General features: G+C 36.2%; 2 protein-coding genes across 2 annotated transcripts; both read right to left on the reverse strand.

Annotated features, from left to right (window-relative positions):
- Positions 1-437: 437 nt before the first annotated feature.
- LOC108320546 (putative glucose-6-phosphate 1-epimerase) lies at positions 438-2472 on the reverse strand. The gene is made up of 8 exons (XM_017551993.2): positions 2276-2472; positions 2092-2166; positions 1936-1992; positions 1694-1854; positions 1469-1609; positions 1071-1173; positions 877-976; positions 438-734 (listed from the first exon to the last, which is right to left on the reverse strand). Exons 1-8 carry the CDS (start codon positions 2366-2368, stop codon positions 520-522), a joined length of 945 nt encoding a protein of 314 aa, XP_017407482.1. The 5' UTR covers positions 2369-2472; the 3' UTR covers positions 438-519.
- A 4259-nt stretch (positions 2473-6731) lies between these two features.
- Positions 6732-8366, reverse strand: LOC108320672 (mitogen-activated protein kinase kinase 5). Its single transcript, XM_017552171.2, has one exon. The coding sequence runs from the start codon at positions 8105-8107 to the stop codon at positions 7013-7015; it is 1095 nt and encodes a 364-aa protein (XP_017407660.1). The 5' UTR covers positions 8108-8366; the 3' UTR covers positions 6732-7012.
- Between the last annotated feature and the right edge of the window lie 12447 nt (positions 8367-20813).

The following is a 20813-nucleotide window of genomic DNA, read 5'->3' on the forward strand; positions in this document are numbered from 1 at the left end:
TTTGTGATACGTGAATTCACTGCCAACACCATTAGCGCAATAAAGGTGCGTACAAGAAATATGCTTAACTATACTAAATTTGATTCGATAAGAACTGGCTATTTTTCTTTTCTTCCTATCAATATTATGAATGGACATATTCACTAAAATAAATCAATGATTTTTTTTATCTATTAAAAGAATGAGTATGGTCGTCTAAAGAGCATTTGATGTGCATAAAACTTGTTTTCATAAAATAGGTATTTAGTTTTAAAAAATTAGTTCGTCAAAGCATAACATTCTTGATACTAGTGCAACACGTAACAAATCAACAAATTTGACATTGATGACTACCTGTAAAAATATTAGTTATTTCATTGTTCATACGAAGGGTTTCATCTGCCTAGAGGTGACTTATATCATCAAGTAGCTTATATTTTATTATTAAATTTCATTGATGGAATAAAATTTACACCTTATTTTGTAATCAATAAAGATTTAGTGAATTACCTTTACAAAGATGCATTGGAACTCATTCTCCTAATAAGTAAAAAGTACTTTTCGTGGGTCAAGTTGACCACTACAATAACTTGAAGGAACTGGAGATATCTCTTGTCTTCCTTTCCACTCTTCACCAGGTTTAAGGGTAATTGGATTTTCTACGCAAGCAGCTTGAACACAAAGCATATTTTTGTACTCATCATCCCCTAGATCAGATATGGATTTCGCTTTCTTGTCCCATGGATTCCATACCACTACAAAAAATAAAATAAAAAAAAGGCAACACTTGATTAGTTTTTTTTTACCCTTTTTCATTCATAATTATCATCAATTTATCTCACATTTCATCATGATCCTTATGCATACAAGGAAGGGTATCAAGATTAGCAAACTCACCAGCATCTGGAAGCCCATCTTTTCGCAATACAAAAGTTCTCTTCCTTTCATGGTCTATGATTGCGATTTTTGTAGGAGTGCTTAGGTAAACTTTGTCCACCTATCAAATAGACCAAAATAAAATAGTTATGCAGTTGAAGCAAAAAAATATAAACAAGACAACAAAAACTATTCCATCGAAAACAAATATTAACTTCAGACTCAAACGTAATAGCATCCCCTTGTTCAGTAAATCGTTCTCTATTCTTCAAGTTGTCCAGATAATCTAGTGTCTCCAATCCTTCAATTCGCACTTCACTGCCCATACGAACGGTGACAATTATCTTACATACGAAACAAGTCATAAATCCCAAAGCAATGTAATTCTACATTAGACAAGGTCATGGCCAAAAGCAAATACATGTTAAGCTAAAGTAAAACAGTAATAAAACAATTTGTTAGTCCAAAAGACGGTGCTCGGAGCCATTGTACACTTTTTGAGATTTGAAGTTTCCAAAACTTTACAAAAAGTAAAATATACGGACGTCTCACTGGTGGTGAAAATTTGAATTATGAGAAAAAGATTCATCCAAAATACAAGACCGATATAGACCTGATGTCAGTAACATAGAAGTATGTATTATAGGCAAATGTGAAGGTGAAGGATTTTCCATCAGTATTTGTGTTTCGAATGCGAGACGTCATCAACAGATCGCCGGCAGGTCCCAAAGCTATCCTCAACCGGAACTCATATCTATAACCAATTATTAAAAAAATTCTCTTAATCCAACTCGTTAAATTGAAAAATATCATAATTATTTAAGGTAAAACTGTATACCTATGTGGCCAATGTTTTGCATCATCCTCAGAGTGCTTAAGAATCAAGTCAATGAAAGCTCTGTTGGTGGTAGCAGTGGGAAACGGCGGAGGATTAGGATCTAATGACCAAAACCTGTTCCTCGCAAATCCATGTTGCTGAAGAGAGCCATGATTTGAAAACTGCAGAACACAGATTAGAAGTACTCAAAACAAAGAAACAGAATGCACGAAAATGATACACATACAGATAGACACACATACTTGAGGAAAACATATAGGAATGCCTCCGCGTATGGATTTTGGAGGCTTGAAATTATTCTGCAACAATTGTTGTGAAAAAAGAAAGATGAAATTGCGCGAAAATTCAAAAAAAAAAAATCATGTTAAGATCCGTGCATGTGGAAATGAAACTTGAACCTTACTACTGACAAAGAGCAATTCCTCCCCGAGATCGTTCTTCCATGACGTTACTTGACCACCGTACAGATAAATCTACAGAGAATGCAATTGAATTGATCGTAACTACGAATTGAATTGAATTAAAGTAAATTGCGAACGATGAAAATGATGAAAACGATGAAAATGGTGAAAACGATTGAACCTCCGCAGAGAAACCGCGAACTTCTCTGAGAACGATTTTCTCGAGGCCATTGATTCCCGTACACTGCTGCACGTACACCGTTTGTCGTGACATTTTCAGATTCAGAATTCAAAATTATTCAGAATTCACGCAATTCACATTTCTCCATTCTCCTCTTTCTCTAATCCTATTTATATTCATCATCATCATCAAGGAGAGAGAATGAGAAACTTAAGCCATGGACCATATTTTATTCATCTTTTATTTATGGTTTCATATACATCTCCTATTCTATTAATATAACCTATTCAATTTTCTTTTTCAAAACTCACACTGTAAAAATATTTTCTATTTTTAACCATTTAATATCTTTGCGTTTATTAATATTTCAAATTTATCATTACTTTATTTACATATAGTTAATATTAACATTTTATCAAGTCAATTAAATGTAATCGTAAAACTGTTTTCTTAATGTGTAATAATTTTTAATTAATACATTATAAATAAAGTCTATTAAATAATTTATATATTTATAAACGTGTACTCTAACGATATACAGTTACTTACATTTTAAAAATATATCCTTGTCCTTAATATTTTTTATGAAATTCAACCGTTAAATTATGTTAAATTATTTTTTACATAACGCATATGAAGTTTTAATTGAATTATATATATACACGTGTGTGTGTGTATGTAATCCTATCATCATGCATCTGAACAATATATTATACATTGAAATAAACTCAAGTCATGAAAAGAATAAGTTTTCAGATGTATAAAATAAATTATGATATTAATATTGATTTGTTAAAATCTATGATTACTAAAATTTGTTTTCAATAATTTTATTAATCAGCAATTATTTTAAAATAAAATTTTCAGATTTTCTTTCATTCTTTATTTACTGGATATAACTCTAATTTTGAAAATGTTCAAAGGAAGTTTTTCAATTTTATTTAATTATTTCTTTTCATCTGTTATTATTTTTACACAGTGTCAGTTTTGTTACTTCTTCCATTATATCTAACGAAGATAAATAAATAAATTTATCGTTGTTTTTTCCTTTTTTTTAATATAAAAACTTGATTTTTCATCTCTATGAAATCAATGTTAACATTCGTAAACATACTTTTAGAAGATGTCTTATTTTTTTTATATCAAATTTTAAAAAGAAATATAAAAAATGGTAATTTATAATTAAATTTGAAAAAAAATATTTCAAGTCATTAACTTATTAAAAATAAACTTTAATGCATTGGTTTATTTTAATAACTGAATTACAATAGCAGTCAGTAGAATTTGACTCCAAATCCCAAAAAGAGATTTAGGAAGTATGGCTTTTAACAAACAAAATTAAATTACTAAACATGTTAAAGATTTATTATAATTCACAGAAGTATTTACTCATTGAAAACTTATGAGATAAATGCTTAACACCATCCGAATGATCAATATTTAATAAATGCTTTTATATCTTATAAGAAATTGTTATAATCACATTACAAAAACACCAATTAAAAATACACTAGTTGAAACCATAAATAATTAAGGTTAAAGTATTTTTAGTCTCATGATAATAAATTATTTTATTTGCTTCAAGTATTATCTATAAACCCATCAAATATACATAACTATTTAAGTCAATAAAAATTATCAATAATTTTCTAAAAATACGATACTCTTTAAAAATATACTCCTAAACTTTAATATACTTGTCAAATAAAAAATATATATTTACAGTAAGTTTTCCTTACATAGTTGTAGAAAGGCTCATCTCCAACATGATTGTAAATTTTTTAGTTTTGAATGTGTGTCTCAATATTGTTTATATTTATGCATTGATGTAATGCTGTTTTTAACAATGTGTTCGTATATGTTTGGTGGAAATTTATTTTCATTTAAAAATATTGTTGATAGATAAATTGGATAGGATTTTAATAAAAGCAAATAATGAAAGTTGAAGTTTTTAATTTTATGGATCGAACTTTATCGATAGTTTTTTTTTTATGTGATCCATTTTAATATAATTCATCCAGTTTTCCCCGTCCAAAACATTACATCTAAATATTAAAATAATTGTACTCTGTGAACGTATTCGAATATTAAATTATCTTATAATTAATTTGAACCAAACACAGATAAAAGAGAAGATTACATTGTGCCAAACTTATACATTATGTTTTTAATGATTATTTTTCAATTTAGAAACCTATGTGTTCACTTTGATGCCTATGTTAATTTAATATTTTATTATCTATTTCCTTCGATTTTAAAATGTGTTTATAATTGAAATATGTCAAAATAACTAAATATAATTGAAAGAAAACATTTAAAAACGTGACTTTTCTTATAACCAAATACAAAATGTTATTTCAAAATCAATTTTATAAAATTATGTTGGTAACAAAAATCATGAGAACAGAAAGATGGTTGGTGGAACGATGAGTGGTATTGCTATGTAATAACATTTGTGTCTAGTTCGAGCTCAGCACATCCACTTGTTGCATACTTTGAATGAAAATTTCAAACGTGGTGCCTTTTCAAAGGGTTTTGCTCGTAATATTCAACTCTCTGACCTATGGGAAATAATTGAATATAGATCTCAGTTTGAAATCGGAAGAAAATTATTAATGCAATCTTTTATTTAGGACGACTTTTAAAGTAGACTTGGGAATTTTAAGCCAACTAACTGCGGCATTAAATTTAGTTTCATTCTTTTTGGTAGAGGAGATCTTTGTCCTATGTTGAGACAAGTTTGACCTTATAGGACAAGAAGCAAGAAGGTGAACCTTGCACTTGACTTAGGACCATAGTTCATAATCGTGTTTCAGATTCTTACATTTGTCTCTGCCTTTACAGTTCTACCCTTAGATTCATAGTAATTATGATGCCATTTATTCATTGCCATTGCCATTGGCAGGTACTACCAAATGGTAACTCCATTTCGATTAATTCCAGGATTTTGAAAATACTGTATTCTTTTCCTGTAGAATTCACGAAACCCATAACTCACAGCAATGCAACCAAACCAAATGGACGAACACCACCAAATCCGACAGAATGTAATTTGCAGAAGCAGGTAGAAAAATATAGGGTCTCAAATCAAGGTAAAACGACTCCCTAATCTAAAACTTGTAGCAGAGACAACAGAATAAGCAATTAACCTGAGTTCAAGCATTTCAAAGGGCGAAAATCGGGTACAATCTTTGATATGTTTTTGTACTGTTATGTGATTAAAGTAAAAAGAATGTTTGCTTATTGATCTTTGAAACATTTCTTATCATATAATTAAGCAGAATAAAATACCTTCTTTTCATTAAACATTAATAACAAAATAAACATGTACGTATATCAAAGTTCTGTTCAATTCAAAATGAGAATAATTTGATTTATCGATTTAGTCCTGCCCCCCCATATTTACATTCTGGCTCTTAGACCTACAAATTGAAATGTCAATGGTAAGAACTTAATTTAAGAGACCAAAACCTTTGATAAGAGACCAGCTTCATGTTACTCACCTAAAAAATATACATTCTAGTCATGTATATGTCACTTTAATTTAACTCTGTTTTGACCTCTGCCGTGAATTTTGACTTAATTTTGTCAACAAGCATAAGTAAACGATGTTAAATCGCTCTACCGACAAATGTTGAGAAACTTCTAGATAGTTACACACCAAGAATTTCTATTTTGTGGGAGTATTACTTAACAACGGTAAGACACAATTAACAAGGAATCAAAACAAAATTACTAGTTTCTGGATACAGGGACCAAATAATAAAACGATGGAAGGCATGAAGAAGAAATGAGAAAATTAAACTACCTACCTGAAATAGGGATGCGTAACGACAACAATGGATGTTCAAATTTCATATCCGGGTAACAAGGTGAGAAATGAGAAGTCTCAATTACTCAACCAATAGCATCAGACTGACAAGGATACAGAAGGAACCTAACCAAAAGTGTCACAACACAACAAGATGATGTCCCTTTTTTCATTTGTATGCAAGCAAAGTGACAGGTAAACTACCGTAAAATCTATGTTCCAGCGCCCTACCAATCCAGCTACGACCAATTTTCAGAAATTGCTACCCAGATGCAATAAAATATTCGATTACGTAGAGAGACAAAAGTGATGTTTTTTTTAAAGGAAAATGGCAATGCCCAGAAGAGTAGACCAATCCAAAATTGAAAAGGGAAGCGAGGTGAACGAAAAAAGGGGAAATATTGGCGACTCCACATCAAGCACATACATACAATACATACATATATTACCTATGTAAGAGAGGAGGCTGAGGCTGACGCTGAGTCCCACTCAGGTTCTGAAATAATCATACATAGATGAGCAGTATCTATTAGCACCAGTCTCAACCAGACTCATTCATTCGGTTGGCTCCAACAAGCCGTACTCAATGGCGGCTATTGAGAGGGCTTGAAAAAGATACGATACGATAAGAAAAAAAGAAAAAGATGCGAAACAAAGCAAAGCAAGCAGGGCATGTTATGGTAAGTAGAAAGAAAACATTGTAATGTATGGCTGAAAATGGAATATTGAAATTTGATTTGTATGAAAATGAAAACGAAAACGAAAACAAAGCAGCAGAGCGGATAGGGGTAGCTAAGCAAGTGGCGGTGGGGCATCCATGTGGTTCATCGATCGATCCATTCTCCGGTGAGGAGGCATGTAGCATTGATTTGTAATAAATAAAAAATTACAGGCAAGAAGTAAGAGAGTAAGTTTAGAACGGGTTGCTAGGAGGGAAGAGGCCTGGGAGGAGGAGGGGGTAGGAGCTGGTGGAGATTGGGAGGAAGCTGATTGTGGTTGGAGTGGGGAGGGGCAATGAAAGGGTGTTCCAGCAACCTTGAGGCAGACCATCGGCGAGAGGGATCCCGCTGGAGGCACCTAGAGATGAAATCCCTGAAGTGGAGGGAGGCAGAGGGAGGAGCCTCGGGTGGCTGAGACATACAGATAGCGCACATGAGGCTGGCCCAATCGCCCTGCCTCCCAACCGCGAAGGGAAATCTGCCCATGTAGAACTCCAATATGCTAACCCCAAAGCTCCATATGTCCCCCGCGTAAGCGTCGTATTGGCCGTCGTTTATGTCCGTGTTGATCCTCTCCGGACTCATGTAGGCGATCGTCCCCACCGAAGAATTGCACGGATCCATGGTCTGGTTCAGAATCCGACCCACCCCGAAGTCCGCGATCTTCACCTGCTTCCGCGAGTTTATCAGCAGATTCGAGGGTTTGATGTCCCTGTGCACGATGTGCCGCCGGTGCAGGTACGCCAGCCCCCGAAGAATCTGCCTGGACAGATCTGCCAGCTGCTGCTCGTGCGGGATGTGCTTCCCTTCCAGAGATCCCCCGTCCATGAACTCCAGAAGCACCTGGATTTCGCTGTTCTGATCGTACATCTCGTGACACTTCACCACGTTCGGATCGTCCACGTCCCGCAGGATCTGGATTTCCCGGTGGATCTGCCGCCTCACGGACTCCTCGTGGTGCCCGTATATCACCTTCAGCGCGTACACGCGCCCGCTAGTTCGGTGCACAACCTTGTACACAGTCCCCCCGCTCCCGCTCCCGATGCGGTTCAGTCTCTCCAGCTCTGCGAACGGGATCACCAGCTGTTGCTGCTGCTGCTGCTGGCTGGCTCCTCCGCTGGCCGCGGGCGGAGCCGTGGATGGCGGAAGAGGAAGCGGCACCGCCAAATTAGTGTCACGCTGCGGCAGCGGCAGCGTGAGGTCCTTGCGGCGTCGCTGGGGACGGTGATCCTTGTTGTTGGTAGGCGGCGGAGCGGAGGCGGAGCCAGAGGCAGAAGGCGGTGGGAGTTGCATCGGCCTCATCTCATGTCTCGAATCCAGTGTGAAAAAAAGAATATATACGAATAATTTATGTTTAGATTATAATATTAATAAGAAAAGGAAAGAAAGAGAAGAGCGAAAGGAAGTTCATATAATGTCCATGAGGGAAGTGCAGAGAAGGTTCGAGGAAGTTTGAGAGAGATGAAGAAGAAGATGAAGAAGAAGAAGCAGAAGCGACCCAAACGAAAATCGATTTGATATGATTTGATTTCTTCCCTTTACTTCTTCAGCACAATAACAGAGGGCAAAATTAAAAACAACTTTTTTAACTTATTTTCTAAATTCATAAAAAAGTAAATGGAGAGGTAACTATCAAAAGAGGGAATCCAGATTTAAAAGGCATGGGGTCCACGCGCCTATAGGGCCCGTGGGGAACGTGGACCAATTACCTTCCTATGTGCCAAGACCATCTCCGTGGTTGGATCACACCGCACTTCCACACTACACTCTCTCAACAAACATACTTTTTCTTTTTTTATTTTATTTATTTATTTATTTATTATTATTATTATTTACACCAATCTAATCTTCTCCCATTCGCAACACGCAACAGCTACAAATCCACGCTCTGCGCACATCTGTCAACTTCAAATTCCTCTATTCTTTCATTTCTTCCTTTTATTTTTCTCCTCCACTCATTCTCCCTCCAACTTTTTCATCATAAAAACCCATTCTTTATTTATCTTAATCCTCCACTTAATCACACTCTCATTCTTCTAAACTATTCTTAGCTCACCATACCTTCTTTTTTCTTTTCTAAAGCACATTTCAAACCCATCTTTAATACAAATATACACCTCTTTTACAACATAATTGTACTCAACTTCTTCACTCTCTCTAATTCATCTTCCAAAAGACACTTCAACTGTTTCATTTTGTTGCCTATTGATGAATGAAGTCACACAAATATAATGATTACCTTTATTTATAGTTTTTAGGTGTACTTTTTACGATAATAATGTTCAAAATAAATAAAAAACAATTTTAAATGTATTCTTAAAATAAAATACATAATTTAAAATACAAAATTTTTTATAGATATTTGTAAAAAAGAATGACAATGACACATCGATCTTAACATAATAAGCCTACCAAGATGTTAATGTACAAAAAGATGATCTGATAACAAGTTTATCGATGTATTTCAATTTTAGGAAATTAGTGTAGGGAAATATTTTTTTTAACATTTTTTTTTTTACAAACGCTTAAATATTTTGTTTATGTGGTGACTTTTGATTGATCCGTTTTAAATATTTTTTTTAGAATTTAAATAGACTAATAAAATAATGACATATGACATTCTTTTTTTAAGTGTACTTTTCACTATAATGATTAAAAGTTAAAAAAACAATTTTAAACGTATTCTTAAAATAAAATATATAATTTAAAATACAAATTTTTTTATAGATATTTGTAGAGTAAAGAATGTCAATGACACATCAATCTTAATATAATAAGTTAATATACAAAAAGACAGCAGATTTGTCTATATATCTCAATTTTGAGAAATTAATGTAAGAAAATGTTTATGTAATAGTTTTTTTGACAATTTTTTTATAATAGATTGGGACTCTTAATTAGTTTGTTTTGAATATTTTTTTTTAAATAAATTTAAATAGATCAATAAAATAATGATACATAACATGTTATCAAAAGAAAAATATTATTTTAATATATACTTTTATAACATTTTTATAACACTTGTATAATAGTTAGTTTGTGATTAATTATTTCAAATATACAAACCAATAAAATAATAACTTCTTAACATAGTTCACTAGTTTATAACAAGGAAATCAAAATATCTTAACCTATGACAAATACTAAAGAGGTTTAAGATATCTTAACCTAAACAAAGATGAAAAAGTTCTCTCATACACTAAAGACTCAATATGAATCAGATATCTGTACTACAAACTTGTAATAAGATTTCACATAAATAATAGTACAAATAAAAAAATAAATTAAGAAACTCTAAAACAAATAATCTTACGAATCCTATTCCTAATAAATAATATATATATATATATATATATATATATATATATATATATATATATATATTCGTTATTTATGAAGTATTGTTAATAAAATCATTTATTAAAACCTTTACTAATTATAAAAACTGATTTGGAAGTTGACTATTTTTGTAAACTATATCACTTTGCCTCCACTAGAACTGAAAAAAGACACACCAGCACAAAAAAATAAATAAGACCTTCACATAGTGAAATAAACCATTATTTGAATTGATACATTTTTTTTTGAAAGAAAACAATGTAATTGTAAATATATATTGACCTGATTGGTATTCAGTACAAAGTTTCATATCAAATAAAAAAATTGAACATAAATTTATATACACGTAAATAAAGTATGTTTGCCTCTTAATAAATCTGATGGTACAATCGACGTATTAGCAATCAGATAAATACATGCATTATAAATTTGTTTATGATTTGCTTATGCTCTGTCATCTCAGTGTATGATTTTCTAAAATCATAACCACTAGCTTTTATATTATGTCTTTTCTGTAATTCGTTTTTAACTCAACTTATCATTAAAAAGGACTTTATTTATAATTTGTGGAAGAAAAAGTCATTTTTATCCCATCATCGACAAATTTGGACTCTGACTAAGTTTTTAATTCCCTGAACTGATTATGATAAATTTAAAGTTTAGCAATGTTTTAATTTAATACCTTCTTCTAAATGACAATTTTCTCTTTATTTATAGTCTTACAAGCAATATTGGGCTGTCTTTTTATTAACCTTCCTTTCGAGAATGATTTATGTAAGAACCTTGTTTTTATCTTTATTTTATTTAATTAATTTTGTTAAAAAATATATATATATATAATAATAAAATAAATAAAAATGAGAGCAGTCGTCTATATTTTACTTGAAAGTTGGTGTCCCCATGTTCATGGAAGAGAATAGTGATATGCCACTCCGTGAACATTATTATAGTTCACATGCCACCATTACATTTTTATGATTATCTTCTCTTCACGGGGGATCAATGTTTAGTGGTGGGATCGTGTGCTAAAGAATTTAAAAAGAGAAGAAATTGGAAAGGAAAGGGGGGAAGAGGGGAAAAGGAATAAACAAGAGGAGAGGGAGAAGGAGGCTACGGAGAAGGGGAGCTGCCGCGAAGAAGAAAGGGAGGAGGAAGCTCTGAACACATCACAACAGTAAGAAGAAGAGATACAAGATCAAATCTTTTAAAGCTACGGAGGTACTCTTCCCGTCTTAACATATCAGTCTTATGAGGCATGCTTCTCCTTTATGTTATATACGTAAATCATTTGCATAGTAATTGATCATAGATATCGAACCACAATCCCTGCATATCTAATGTCTAATACAGAAAAGATATATCAAAATCAAATTCTACTTTCTTCCTATTCTTCCTTCAATCCAATCAATAAAGCTCCCATATGCCACCATGACTGCTGTCGTCACTGGTCCTCCTCACCGACCACGGTAGTCGCCGGTCACCCTCGCACTGAACCATCTACTCCATGACAGTCTCATTATGACTTGCCAGCCCAATTTCTTTCAACATGAAGGCTGTCCGGACTTAATCTTCCACTGTTTCATATTCCTGGGCAAGAAAGATGTTCACGGACCGCATCTAAGCTCATCATCATCTTTCCCCTGCACAAGCACAATACAAACAGATTAACCAGAACCCATGCGAACAACCCAAGCTAACCGTGAACCACATTCTCTCCGGCACTCACCGCTGCTCTTCCAATCTCACCGTCTCTTCCACCGTGACAGCCATCAACACCTCTGCCGTAAACCACTGTGAGCCCTGACTCCCGCCTATCCTTGGCCGCGGATACCCTTCCCTTTGTTTAATATCACCATCGCGAGCCACCCTCAACGCCGGTCTCCACCACCATCAACTCTGAATCCAAATCACCATACACACGGCTGTTATCGTCCATCGTGTACCAGCCTTGGAACCCGACGCCATCAACGATCTCTATTCCGCGCCTCTTCTTCAAGCCGTCGCGAACGGCGCGAGTTCCCATGACGCAGACGCCGGCAGCAACGGCTGGGTTAGCTAGCGGCGACGAGGATGCGTCATGGTGGAACTTGAGTGTTTCCCTCTCGCGCGCAGAAGGAGAAGAGAGGAGCGAACCTGGCACTGTGGCCGGTGATGGCTTCGACGTTGCCACTGCTATCTTCGCCGGCGATGCTCTTGGACGGCCATGGGACGCGCGACGGTTTGTCTCCTCGGAGGAAGATGGCTGCCGCAGAGATGATGAAGGGAAGACCCCTTGATTATGCTGAGAAGATTCTGCCGAAAGTGAAAGGGTAATTGGACTTTAAACCCTATTAACTTGGTTGAGGCAGATTGCCTCTTGTTATCTGCACCCTAAAATTCATACGCTACAATGATTGAAATAAAGGTTGGGTCTTAGCCCATTTCGTATTATAACACCAATTTTCCATTTTTCCAAGTGTACATTCTTTTAGGCCATTTCATGAGCCTGTTATTAAAATAAAAATAATAATAATAAATAATATAAAAGATATAAAATATTCTGAAGGTTCCAAATATATCAAATTTTAATTAAAGAATCTATGGTAGAACTACGTAAGCCTTGATTCTCCACCGTAAATGGAGATACGTAGGAGCAAGGCAATGCCTTGTCAGGTTCTTTCCTCACAAATATCTAAATGTTTCCTCAACATCTAAATCATGATCTCTGTTGTACTTGTGATGTACTAGTGTTCTTCTAGAGCTTATAACATTCGGTCTGTGTAAGTCAGAGTGTTTGTGGTTTACTCATTAAGTGTTCGATTGATGTTTTATTCATGCCAGTATACTATTTTAATTGATTATTCTACGTGGCTTTAAGAGTGTATGTATGCATTATCATTGTTGGCATTACAGTGAAAGGGTATGTGATTCAAAGCGATGAAAGTGTATGGTTATAAGTGGTTTATGATGAAAGTATGAATGATTAAATGAGCATTCCACGGAGGAACGACTCAGAATTTGATTATTGAGATTTGTAAAGTATGACTGTGGGAAGTTAATGCTGGCTGTTCGATCCTGATGTTCCGTGAGTGCTTGTCCTCAAGTAGAGGGCGCACGTCATGTGTGGGAACGGCAGGAGGTCGTCGTCCTTAGAGGCACTTTGGACGGACGTACTAACCTCGGGTGGCAGCTGATGAGGATGCCAGTTACTACACCACCCGGGTGCGTGAACGCCTGTAACTACGCAGATTTCATACAGTCCGGACAGTCAGTCGTGTTGAGTTTAATTAGTATCTACCTTACAGTATATTGATATGTGACGAATGAATAACGTTGAAATATGCATGTTTGTTGAATTATTTACTTGAAATTGTATGTTGATGCATGAGTTAAATTACATAAGCTTACCCTTTCGTTTTCCTTGTGTTGTCCTTTGTCCTTGTACGTCCGTCTTGTCATTGCGATGATCATCCGTGTGGATGTGAGCAGAGGGAGACGAGCGTTTGGAAGAGGCGCTGAATGAAGAGAACCTGGTTGATGTTGAAGTGAAGACCGAGCAGTGAGACGCTCGGCTAGTTAGTTGTTGAAATGAGTGGTTGTTCGACCATCTCTAGTTTTCATTTAAATTGATTTCGGTCGTTCGGTAATTGTTTCTGTAAACCGTTCGGCCAGGTTTCTTGTACGCTCGACTTCTGATTGAAATTCTTATGTGTTCGTGCGGCTTTTGCACATTCGTCCGTTATGTTGGTTTTGTACTCAAGGACGTTCGTCCTTGCGCGTTCGTTCGTTTGAAAGTTTTAAAATTTTCAATTTCCTAGTGGAAAACTGTTTGAATTATTATTATATGTGATTTTCTAAATTTATAGTTATGACTGTATTTTTGGGATGTCACATTAGTGGTATCAGAGCAGTTCTTCCTTAGAAACCTGTAGGTCGTGGGTACGCTTCGTTTGTGATTGTGTACTTTGGTCTCGGGTTGGAAATTGTGTTGGTTTGAGTCAGAATAATGGTCTTTCTTTCTGTATGAACAGAAGATGGTACCTACTTCTTCTCCTCCTTCGTCCCAGGAAGTTGATCCGTCTGACTCTAATCAGATGCTGATTGTGGTGCTCCAAGCGTTGCAACAACAGAATGCTGCATTGGTGGAGTAAAATACCATACCCCTGCATAATTAAGAAACCGCTAGGGTATTTGCCGAGAACGCGAGAGTAACATCTGAGAACACTTAAAGACAATCCATTAAAGTGATTGACTAGTGGCAGGACCGTTCAAGGCGTTTTCTCTTCTGTTATTCCGGTCCAAGAGTGGAACTTGGAAAACTTTCTACAACACCATTCAGCCTGGTTTGATGGGAAGTGCAGTACGGATGAAGATGATCATGGGTTTAGAGACATTGAGAGAATTTATAGTGCTAAGAGATGTCCAGATGAAAAAGAGCTAGCATATACTGAGTACTTGCCTTACAGTGTAAGGTATGACCTGGAGATTGAATTCCTTCAGTTAATACCGGGAAATATGTCGTGACTGAGTATGCGGGCAGGTTCGAGCACTTGCTCTGATTGTACACCATGACTACGGTTATAAAAATTTGTTATCATTATGAGTTTAATTCTCCCCAACTTAACCTTGATGTGCCATGTTTTGGTCTTTTGCTCGTGTTTAAGCCTAAACACTGTTTAAACCGTTTTTGTCATCAAGTTAATGCTTTAATCCTGTCATGTTCAACCTTAAACATTCATTCATTTCATTAACATGTATCATTTTTGGGTTATCAACCTCTATGTGACTAAACCAGATTTCGGCTCCTGTTCTTATGTCTGTTGTTTTCAATATCATTATGAGTCAAGCTAATTTTTCAGTTTCGGCTCCCGTTCAGGTTGTGTCAAACGTATGTATTCTGTGTTTTCAAAGTTCATTAATACTTTGTTATTTTGCCTTAATGTGAAATCCTATTGGTTATTTTTGAGTCTGCAAACACAAAGGTCGTTTTAAGATTGGGTCAAATTAGTGTCTTGTTTACCTCATCGAGTATTGTAGCATCGTTAAAATCTTGATTAATTTTTAGACATAATTTTCATGCGTTTCAAACTCATTGATAACTTATTATGTTCTTCTTTTAGGCCAAATAAAAATAAAAATAGTTGAGAATAACTTTGAGTCAAATTTCAAAATTTCGTAATAAATTAATTTACCTGAATTTATGAACAAGTACATATATATGTATATTTTAAATAAATACAATAAAAAAAAATAAAATTTACAAACAGGTGGTTGTGTTTCTGTGAGGTTTTCTCTCCTGATACTCTTGAGTTTGGTAAGACGATAACCTGTAAATAAATCGTTAGAAAAATATATAATTGGCAGGGCAGATAATAAAAATAATAATCAGCAAACTAGCATGGCAGATAAATATTACAATGCATAATTAAAATAAAGATGTTCTAGAGTCGATCATAAGTGATCGTTAAATATTACAGTCCATAAAATATGCAAATAAAGCAAATAAAGGATGTTCGGAATTCGATCACTCGTGATCGTTAAGTTACAGATAAAAAAAAAAATAAAAATAAAAATTTAACGGAAAAATTCTCGAACGGGTTGTGGTGGTCTAAGGGAGAGCTCCGTCGAGGGAGCTCTGATTCGGAATGCGAGAGGCATGGGTTGAGGGATTTGTCGTTCGTCCCTGTCATCGTCGATGATGATAGGAACGGGGAACAAATCCAGCAGCCTCGGCGCCTTCATAATTACCCAACCATATTCTTCAAAAAAAAAAAAAAAAAAAATTGGTGTCAATAATAGAAGGGGAAGAATAAAATAAAGTAAATAAAAATAAAAATAGTGGTAATTAGGGTTCTTACCATACATGTACAGCGGCAGCTGAGAAAATACGGTGCCAGTGGGGTCTAATTCCGCTTGCCAGCGCCTGACCCGGTTACCATGATTGTTGAACCAGCAGTGTACATTATATTCACTGACTTCTCCGAAGACCCTGAGTCGAGATGCAATCTCGACGACTTGGGCTCTGCTGGGATGTGTGACCCCGTGGTTGAAGATATTGGTCATCATTTTGACCTGATCATCGGTAGGTTTCCACCGCTGACTACTGTACCTCTCCATCTCCATATCACTCATCCTTCCTTTCAAAGTGTTTCTAAAGCATAAAAATAATGAAATAAAATAAAAAGAACAAAACAAAAATCGTCAGTGTTTTCTTTATTTGTTTTGGTTCCTTTTAAGTTTACTTTGTCCAGACGGTCTTTGTTGTCTCGGTGTCTAGTCTTTGGTCTGTTTCACGGTCCTTGCAAATGTTCCTAAACGGATCTACGTCCAAGTTTGTTTATGTCCATTTCGTACATACAAATAAATTTCCTCTTTTTAAGTTTTCTGTTTTTATGGGGTACGTGGCGTTGTTCTACCCGATTGTCTCTGCCATACCCTCAATCGAGGGGAGATTAACGTCTGGTTTCCAGCCGATATACCCCTTATCTTTGTTAAGGCAGTGTGTTCTTAGATTTTAGTTAATAAATGGAAGAAGAAGAAGAAGAAAGTAAATGCAGGAGCAGAAGTAAAAATATCAAGCGGAAAGTAAAGAAGAAAGCAGAATGTAAGTGCGAGTAATAAAAGCTCAGAAAAGAAATAGTGTGTGAAAGGAAGCAAGGAAAAGAAAGGAAAGAGAAGAAGGAAGAAGTAAAGAAGAAGGAGAAGCTGGGTAAAAGAAAGAAAGAAATAAGAGAAAAGAAGTACTTACTCGAGGCGGAGCAAAACCTTGGAACGGGAAGATTGAAGTTTGGCTAGAAAGGGCTCCCGATCTCACGTTCAAGATCTCCGATCTCCAACACTCAGGCGTTCAGATCTCACAAGCTCCCACACTCAGAACTCTCAGCGACTCAGATCTCTCTCAGATGCTCTCAGATCTCAACGTTTCGAAGTGTCGCCCAACGCGGCTAGCACCCCGTTTTATAGCCAAGGAACCTCACTGTGTCCACAGTTCCGGTCATGCATACCGGAGTCTTCAATAGTTTCGGTTTTAAAAAAAAAAAAAAAAAAAAATTTGTAGCTTGCGATTTTTGCCACATTGTGGGAGTATGAAACATTCAATTGGAGAAGATCTCTTGCTATGAGAGTAAGTGAAAAATGATCTGATTTTGGTGTGAGATGTGTTATGTATGTTGACATAGAATTGTCTCTTGGTATGTGGTGGGAGTTGTCCTGATAAGCTCTTTGAGCGGTGGGAACTGCCCGGATAAGTTTGTTATATGAGTTGTGGGATGACAACTCTATCTAAGAGTTAGAGGACAAGATGAGAGAGACGTATCTCAACTTGTTTTGGTAAGTTTAATTTTCGAGGACGAAAATTTTTTTGTGTTGGGGAGAATGTAAGAACCTTGTTTTTATCTTTATTTTATTTAATTAATTTTGTTAAAAAATATATATATATATATATATAATAATAAAATAAATAAAAATGAGAGCAGTCGTCTATATTTTACTTGAAAGTTGGTGTCCCCATGTTCATGGAAGAGAATAGTGATATGCCACTCCGTGAACATTATTATAGTTCACATGCCACCATTACATTTTTATGATTATCTTCTCTTCACGGGGGATCAATGTTTAGTGGTGGGATCGTGTGCTAAAGAATTTAAAAAGAGAAGAAATTGGAAAGGAAAGGGGGGAAGAGGGGAAAAGGAATAAACAAGAGGAGAGGGAGAAGGAGGCTACGGAGAAGGGGAGCTGCCGCGAAGAAGAAAGGGAGGAGGAAGCTCTGAACACATCACAACAGTAAGAAGAAGAGATACAAGATCAAATCTTTTAAAGCTACGGAGGTACTCTTCCCGTCTTAACATATCAGTCTTATGAGGCATGCTTCTCCTTTATGTTATATACGTAAATCATTTGCATAGTAATTGATCATAGATATCGAACCACAATCCCTGCATATCTAATGTCTAATACAGAAAAGATATATCAAAATCAAATTCTACTTTCTTCCTATTCTTCCTTCAATCCAATCAATAAAGCTCCCATATGCCACCATGACTGCTGTCGTCACTGGTCCTCCTCACCGACCACGGTAGTCGCCGGTCACCCTCGCACTGAACCATCTACTCCATGACAGTCTCATTATGACTTGCCAGCCCAATTTCTTTCAACATGAAGGCTGTCCGGACTTAATCTTCCACTGTTTCATATTCCTGGGCAAGAAAGATGTTCACGGACCGCATCTAAGCTCATCATCATCTTTCCCCTGCACAAGCACAATACAAACAGATTAACCAGAACCCATGCGAACAACCCAAGCTAACCGTGAACCACATTCTCTCCGGCACTCACCGCTGCTCTTCCAATCTCACCGTCTCTTCCACCGTGACAGCCATCAACACCTCTGCCGTAAACCACTGTGAGCCCTGACTCCCGCCTATCCTTGGCCGCGGATACCCTTCCCTTTGTTTAATATCACCATCGCGAGCCACCCTCAACGCCGGTCTCCACCACCATCAACTCTGAATCCAAATCACCATACACACGGCTGTTATCGTCCATCGTGTACCAGCCTTGGAACCCGACGCCATCAACGATCTCTATTCCGCGCCTCTTCTTCAAGCCGTCGCGAACGGCGCGAGTTCCCATGACGCAGACGCCGGCAGCAACGGCTGGGTTAGCTAGCGGCGACGAGGATGCGTCATGGTGGAACTTGAGTGTTTCCCTCTCGCGCGCAGAAGGAGAAGAGAGGAGCGAACCTGGCACTGTGGCCGGTGATGGCTTCGACGTTGCCACTGCTATCTTCGCCGGCGATGCTCTTGGACGGCCATGGGACGCGCGACGGTTTGTCTCCTCGGAGGAAGATGGCTGCCGCAGAGATGATGAAGGGAAGACCCCTTGATTATGCTGAGAAGATTCTGCCGAAAGTGAAAGGGTAATTGGACTTTAAACCCTATTAACTTGGTTGAGGCAGATTGCCTCTTGTTATCTGCACCCTAAAATTCATACGCTACAATGATTGAAATAAAGGTTGGGTCTTAGCCCATTTCGTATTATAACACCAATTTTCCATTTTTCCAAGTGTACATTCTTTTAGGCCATTTCATGAGCCTGTTATTAAAATAAAAATAATAATAATAAATAATATAAAAGATATAAAATATTCTGAAGGTTCCAAATATATCAAATTTTAATTAAAGAATCTATGGTAGAACTACGTAAGCCTTGATTCTCCACCGTAAATGGAGATACGTAGGAGCAAGGCAATGCCTTGTCAGGTTCTTTCCTCACAAATATCTAAATGTTTCCTCAACATCTAAATCATGATCTCTGTTGTACTTGTGATGTACTAGTGTTCTTCTAGAGCTTATAACATTCGGTCTGTGTAAGTCAGAGTGTTTGTGGTTTACTCATTAAGTGTTCGATTGATGTTTTATTCATGCCAGTATACTATTTTAATTGATTATTCTACGTGGCTTTAAGAGTGTATGTATGCATTATCATTGTTGGCATTACAGTGAAAGGGTATGTGATTCAAAGCGATGAAAGTGTATGGTTATAAGTGGTTTATGATGAAAGTATGAATGATTAAATGAGCATTCCACGGAGGAACGACTCAGAATTTGATTATTGAGATTTGTAAAGTATGACTGTGGGAAGTTAATGCTGGCTGTTCGATCCTGATGTTCCGTGAGTGCTTGTCCTCAAGTAGAGGGCGCACGTCATGTGTGGGAACGGCAGGAGGTCGTCGTCCTTAGAGGCACTTTGGACGGACGTACTAACCTCGGGTGGCAGCTGATGAGGATGCCAGTTACTACACCACCCGGGTGCGTGAACGCCTGTAACTACGCAGATTTCATACAGTCCGGACAGTCAGTCGTGTTGAGTTTAATTAGTATCTACCTTACAGTATATTGATATGTGACGAATGAATAACGTTGAAATATGCATGTTTGTTGAATTATTTACTTGAAATTGTATGTTGATGCATGAGTTAAATTACATAAGCTTACCCTTTCGTTTTCCTTGTGTTGTCCTTTGTCCTTGTACGTCCGTCTTGTCATTGCGATGATCATCCGTGTGGATGTGAGCAGAGGGAGACGAGCGTTTGGAAGAGGCGCTGAATGAAGAGAACCTGGTTGATGTTGAAGTGAAGGCCGAGCAGTGAGACGCTCGGCTAGTTAGTTGTTGAAATGAGTGGTTGTTCGACCATCTCTAGTTTTCATTTAAATTGATTTCGGTCGTTCGGTAATTGTTTCTGTAAACCGTTCGGCCAGGTTTCTTGTACGCTCGACTTCTGATTGAAATTCTTATGTGTTCGTGCGGCTTTTGCACATTCGTCCGTTATGTTGGTTTTGTACTCAAGGACGTTCGTCCTTGCGCGTTCGTTCGTTTGAAAGTTTTAAAATTTTCAATTTCCTAGTGGAAAACTGTTTGAATTATTATTATATGTGATTTTCTAAATTTATAGTTATGACTGTATTTTTGGGATGTCACAATTTACATGTACGTTGTTATAAAAATATATTAAATAAACTAAGCATTAATTAAAATGATAATATTTAAAAAATATTAGTGTTCAATAATCATTTTTAAAATAGAAGATTATGCACTCAAATACAATTCACCACTCAAATAGAATACATATATTGCTCTAATTAGGAATCGAAAAAAGCTTAATTACAAAATAAAAATGTAAATTTATATT

The sequence above is a fragment of the Vigna angularis genome, chromosome 9 (genome assembly GCF_016808095.1).
Source record: "Vigna angularis cultivar LongXiaoDou No.4 chromosome 9, ASM1680809v1, whole genome shotgun sequence".
Lineage (NCBI taxonomy): Eukaryota > Viridiplantae > Streptophyta > Magnoliopsida > Fabales > Fabaceae > Vigna > Vigna angularis.